The following is a 6,611-nucleotide window of genomic DNA, read 5'->3' on the forward strand; positions in this document are numbered from 1 at the left end:
TAAACCACACCCTGGAGTTACTGACCCCATGATAGCGGAGGCCCTTGCAGTTCGGGATGGAGTAATTTTTGCAAATCTCAGAGGGTTTACGCATGTGGTGGTCGAGACTGATAGCCTGGAGGTGGTCAACCTTTGGAACACTCGCCGCAGCAGTCGTTCAGTTGTGGCACCAGTTATCTTAGAAATTGAAGAGCTTTCTGATAGTTTTCATTCTTTTGTAATCGAACATGTAAGTAGATCAGCCAATGGTCCAGCTCATCTTTCTGCAAAGCGTGCTTGCACGGTGACTGGCACCGAAAGCTGGCTTACGGAGACTCCCAGCTTCCTGATCAGCAGCCTTATTGCTGACTGTTCAGAGAATGCTTTCGTTTGAATAAAAGCTCTAAATTCCCTGCAAAAAAATTACTAGTATTTATGTTGTTGTATATACCAAGGGAGGTGAAAGAAAAAAGACAAATCAAACATATAAAATGACAGGACAAAGGCATTGCCAAGGAGCAGTGAGGGCCAATCTTGAACCTCTTCAACCCCTTCATGACATCATTTTCAGAAGAGGAATTTGATGATTTGCCACGGCTTTCTTTGCACTTTGATGATTTGCCCTTGTTTTTATTGACACTGATTTTTTGCCACACCTTTGCCAAAACTTTGATGATTTGCCCCTGACAAGATGGGCCCGCCGTGAAATGTCTAAAATGTCCCTGCAATCCAGATGACCACAGCACAGCCTAGGCCGAGTACCATCTCACCTCTCCCAGCCTGCGATGACCTGCACAAGCCGAAGCCCCGACCTCCGCGTGCTGTGGAAGCTCCCGGCCGTCGCGACTGTCTCCTTCGCGGGGTGCTCGCGCTGCTAGCCTACCTCAGCAGCTCGGTGTGCTGTGGTGACCACGGTTGGTGAGGCAGCGCTGCTTGGCTACAACTGTATGCCGCGGAAGCTCTCGAACGACACGACGGTTGCCGACGTTGGCGGTGACCCTGACTATAGCCAGCAAGGCGGCGCTACTTGGCTACCACTGTATGTCGTGGAAGCTCTCGGACGACGCGACGATTACCGACGTTGGCGCTCACCCTAACCACAACCAGCAAGGCGACGCTGCGTGCGGCGGCGCAGCAAGTAGGCTCGACCTGCGGCTGCCGATCTGGTTGGCCTTCCTCGATTTAGAGCCTTAGAGGAGGTGATGAGGCAAACGCCGCGGCGGGTGCCGGCGCTACGCGCGACGGCTGCAGCGACCGAGCTTGACCTGCAGCCGCGCATGGCAGCCGCAACGACTGGGCTCGACCTGCTCTGGTAGACGGAGATGGGCGTGCATGGCTAGCTGAACATGGCCGTAGAAGCGAACAACATGGCAGCTCGGGCGTCCAACAGGCAAGGGAAGAGGAGCAGCATAGCGAGCCACCGAGGTTGGGGACGAACGGAGAAGTGCAGGCAACCGACAGAGCAGTTCTTGTGAATCGATTCAGTTCAACCAATTTGGGCCGCTTTGATTCAAGGGGTATTTTGATAATCAGTTCAACTGTATTATATGTAAAACAGAATAAATCGGTTAAAAGGGGCAAATCATCAAAGTTTTGCCAAAGGTGTGGCAAAAATTCAGTGTCAATCAAAACAGTGGCAAATCATCAAAGTGCGAAGAAAGCTGTGGCAAATTATCAAAATCCCCTTTTCAGAAAGACACCTCTCCACGTACCAAGATAGCGCACCCAAAAAAGGGAGAAATTAGACCACAAAAAGGGGAAACACAACAGAGAAAACTAACAACCCAAAGACAAAAACAAGACAGCTAGCCACCTTTCACATAACATACAAATACAATTTCTTTAGACAAAACCGCCGACCTAATAATCTCAGGCTAAGTGTAAACCTGAAAACCCAACAAATCCAAACAGAGGAAAACTGGAGAGAAACACACAACCAACCGTATTTTCCCTATATTTTCCCTTAAGACGTCCACAACAACATTGTTCATCTAGCAGCGGCAAGAAAATAACACGCAGACATTACCCCACAGCATCAGAATAGAATCAAAAAACTCGTCAAGCATGTGAACAACAAGCCATTCTAATTTACCAGCATAACAGACATGCAATCAAATGCAAGAGGAAGGCAGCGAAGAAAAGACGCCACTCCGAGCCCGCGAGGATGCAACCATCAAACCCCAACAGGGAAAGACGTCGCTCCCAGCCACTGAGGCCGCAACCGCCAAGACGCCCCTTAAGCCGCCTCCTCGCAGCCGCTGAGCACCCGGCCGAGTCAGATGTCTCTCCCTACAGTCGTCCTTAAGCCACCTCCATGCACAACATCTCTTACCATCTCGAAACCATAGGCGTGCTATGCTGATCGAAAGGACCCACAAGGGTCATGACCCATCCAAAACTGTGAGCCAAATCCAATATTGGATACCTCAATCTGAGAGTTTCATTCATATGCCACCGTTCCGTTTTCCAGTCAGCGCCTTGCAAACTGAGAAAGCCCCAACCAGCTCGAATGTACATTTCGAAGCAGCTGGCTTGAGTTGATTCATATTCAGTATTTTCTGTTACAGACCTTGTAAATCATGTTAACTGAAACAAAAACTAAACAACGAAATTGTCTGTTAACATCCCAGCAGAAGAAAAGAGACAAAACGCCAACGGCTATAGTCCAGAAAACGCAGGCGACACCAAAGCTCTTGGCTGGAGCAGAAGCATCTGTTTTACACATCCGGACTCCAGAGCCTATACACCAAACTACCAATGAACCTAGATTGATCTTCATCAAAGAGCAGCACCATACCATGCTTGACTCCAAGTAATCTGGAAAACAGAAACAAATATATAGGTACATAAGAATGCTAGTAACACAAGGAAATGTAACGAGAATGAAGCACAATCAACAGCAAATTTGGGGATAAACCTATACACGATTCACTTTTCTGGTGAGTTTTTCACAACTGCTTAACATGCAAACACCATAAGCCCTCATGTATTTTCCAACTTATATGTGATGTGGTTCAAGAGAGCTTCACAAAACCAAAAACCAACTGGTCATAATAATTCTATCATCACCGGAACAACTGACACAAGAACTTCCCGCTATTCTTATGTACTCCCTCTGTTTCTAAATACAAGACTTTATAGAGATTTCAATACGGACTACATATGAATGTATATAGACATATTTTAGAGTGTAGATTCACTCATTTTGCTGCATATGTAGTTTGTATTGGAATCTCTAAAAAGGCTTATATTTAGGAACGGAGGGAGTAGAATTCAATAACCATAAATCCATAACGTCCGTTTTTACATACAAGTCAGCTTTACCAAGACAACTGATGCTCAAACCTCAAAGTCTGGACTCTGAGGCCTGGACACTGATTGTCAAGTCAATGGCTCTCATGATGGGGGTACGACAAGTTGGTAACACATCCCTAATGGACTGTAACAGTTAATAAACAAATAACATCATAGTATCAACACCTAATAAAGGCCAGTATCACAAGAATAGATGATCAACATGTGCACCACATGATCAAAGCTGACAAACAAGAATATGTGATAATTAGAGACCAAATTTTAACATATTTGAAACAAATTCCTCTCAGAATTTAGGAAATATTGGCAATTGTACTTCAGCCTATTGGCGAAAGAAGAAGGAAGGCGGCGACCAGGATCTAATGGGAAACTATCTCACAGCCCACTCCATAATCTACCAAGCAACAATACTCATTCATCACCAGCTTAACTAATCTAAGCATGAAACCCCAGTACAAAAGAAGATCTTCAAATGCTTCCAATATAAAACAAAACAAAAACTTAACATCAAATCAGCATAACACTAGAGAAAAGATTTTCAGCATTTCCTACTTACAACAGAAAACTATGAATCAGAAACCAATGTATCTAATATAAGCATATAACCACAAATTCTAAACTGGCATACACAAGAGTCGACCATTAGAATTTATCAGATCAGATCAAAGAGGACCTGATAACTAAGAATTTGACCGAACAGAAGATGAGATGCATCATCAACAAATTAAACAATTCGCCTATACGCAGAGCAATCGCGTGTGCGTGGCGGCGAGCCGACCAGACGACGCAGATGCAGCAACACACTGGGAGACTACACGCAAAACATTCATTATCTAGGATTTCCAGGGGGTGTATCATCAACTGACTAATATCTCCTAGATCGCTAGTCGCTATCATAAGTCAGGCCTTGGTCTCTCATAATGCAAAATCGCCAAACATACAATTACTTGAGCATTGCTTTGCACAAATAAAAGGTAGCCTAGATCTCTGGTTACATATGTTCAACATGGGTGAACACCTAAGCATATCAGAACATCTGCATTGGTTCCACATAAGGCAATATAGCATACAAAGACACATCATCAATCCCCTAAGTCTATTACAGTAACCTAAAATCTGACTTTAAGAGGCCAAATTCCTTACCTAAACTCTTATATCAGAGGTAAGCAGGGTTGCTGAGGAACGGCAGTGCAGCAAGAGACATGAGCATCTCCGAGGTACCGTTCTTGGCTTGCTTTACCCTCGAAAGTTGAAGCTGCATGTCCACGAAAGCCTGCATCCGCTTGAGCTCCAGATCCTTGAGGAACTTGATCCGCTGCTTCTCCATCTCCTCTGCATGCCTCTGCTTGGCAGCCTCCATGCGCTCATACATCTCAGCGAATGTCTCCATTGCCATCGCTAGCTCCCCAAAACCTCCAGCCCCGCCCCTCTTCCTTTTGTTGCCGCCACCGCCGCCCCCACCACTGCCAAGAACAGGAGGACCGTTACCACCAGAGTGAGACGACACTGAGCGCGAGGCCGATTGCTGCGAGCCCTCGTCGTCGTCATAGTTGTTGTTGTTATTGTAGCCATCGTCCGAGTCAGAATCCGCAGCGGCCGCAGCTGCGGCGGCCTTATGGAAGAGGTCAGCGGCCGGGAGGTTGGACCCGCGGCGGTAGTTGGGCAGGGGGAGCGCCATCGGCGGCGCCGGCGAGGGCGGCGACGGGGAGCGAGAGGGCGACATGCGCCTCCGCAGCATGGGAAGCGCGCGGGGCGGGGAGGGCTTCTTGGCGGCGGCGGCCGAGAGGGTCGGGCCGACGAGGACGTCGAGCTGGCGGTAGAAGGGCCAGGGGGAGGGCCCGCCCCGCGCCCGCTCGGCCTTGTACTTCTTCTTGAGGGTATCGACCCGGTTCTTGCACTGGATGTCGGTGCGCGGGGGCCGGCGGCGCGCGGAGGCCCCCGGGCGGGTGTTGACGGCGTCGGCGACCTCGCGCCACTGCGGCTGGCGGAGGCTGCCGCGGTTGAGGTCGATGTACCGCGACCCCCAGGCGTCGACGAGGGCGGCCGTCTCGCCCTCGCTCCAGCAGTCCTCCCGGTACGGGAGGTTGGGGTTGGGCGGCGGCAGCTTCCCGTCCATGGCGCCCTCCCAGATCTCTCTCTCAGGAAACCCTAAAAGTCTGGACTAATTTCCCCTCTCGGTGGCTGGAGACGGATGGATGCGAGTCGGGGGCGGCTGGCGACGAGGGGGGAGGGGAATAAAAGAGGGGAGCGGACGGGCGGCGAGGTGGGGAGCGGCGGCCCGTGGGCCGTGACCGTGAGGGAGGCGGACGCGGTGGGCACGTGGATGGGAGGGGAGCGGGCGGAGGCAGTGGGGAACGGCCGCCGTTGGATGGGTGGGGGCGCGGGTTTGACTGACCGGCCGTCGGGGGTGGAGCCGAATTAAAATCGGAAGGCACGGTTGGCCGGCGCGGCACGTCGCGGTGCGGGACGGATGCCGTGCCCAGGGGGGACTCCATACGTACGGGACGGCTCGGCTGGCCGACGTTCGGTCGGCGTGCGCGCGCAGTTGCGTCTCTTTGGTTTTCGGGCGCCGAAAAGGAGAGAGAAACAGTCCGAGCGAGCGAGCGACAGAGGCGGGGTGGCGAGTGGCGACGTGGGTTCGCAGACTTCGGGGATGGATGGTCATGGATGGGTGCGTAGAGGTGGGGCCGCCGTGTATTGAGGCGGCGATTTCGGCTCTTCAGCTTCCTCGTATTAGCTTTTCTCTGAAATTAAACTTTATAAATTTTGACCAAATTTATGGAGAAAAATATTAACATATACAATACCAAATCAATTTCACTAGATTCATTATTGAATGTATTTTCACATTATATAGATATTTTATTGTAATTTTCATATTATTTTCTATAAACTTAGTCAAACTTTATAAAATAAATTAGTCAAAAGTACTGTGCGGACTAAACAAAACGAAGAGAGTAAAAATGTTTGGACGCCATTAATGTCCACACGTTCGTTCTGGAGATCCCCCAGACCGAACGAGACGTTCGGCACGAGCGATCGATCCCACCGAACGGTTTCGTTCGATGGAAGAAACCCCACAGCCGGAATGCACACACAAACCGCCCCATACATGCCCTTTCCATGTAAAAAAATGAAAAAAGAAAATAAATCCCAGTAGAGACACAAAAGAAAGCCCAAATTTTTACTACATTTGCCATTGTTCATAAAAAACACAAATTGGGCTTATAGTAATCACAGCAAAAAAACAAAATTTTGGCTTTATAATGAAAATTTGCCACGACAAATTAACTATGTTTGAAATTTGTCATTAGCGC

General features: G+C 49.1%; 1 protein-coding gene across 1 annotated transcript; it reads right to left on the reverse strand.

The window, feature by feature from the left end:
• Positions 1-2,465: 2,465 nt before the first annotated feature.
• LOC125544586 (trihelix transcription factor ASIL2-like) lies at positions 2,466-5,812 on the reverse strand. The gene is made up of 2 exons (XM_048708320.1): positions 4,438-5,812; positions 2,466-2,796 (listed from the first exon to the last, which is right to left on the reverse strand). Exon 1 carries the CDS (start codon positions 5,408-5,410, stop codon positions 4,451-4,453), a length of 960 nt encoding a protein of 319 aa, XP_048564277.1. The 5' UTR covers positions 5,411-5,812; the 3' UTR covers positions 2,466-2,796; positions 4,438-4,450.
• Positions 5,813-6,611: the final 799 nt, after the last annotated feature.

The sequence above is a fragment of the Triticum urartu genome, chromosome 3, assembly GCF_003073215.2.
Source record: "Triticum urartu cultivar G1812 chromosome 3, Tu2.1, whole genome shotgun sequence".
Taxonomy (NCBI): Eukaryota; Viridiplantae; Streptophyta; class Magnoliopsida; order Poales; family Poaceae; genus Triticum; species Triticum urartu.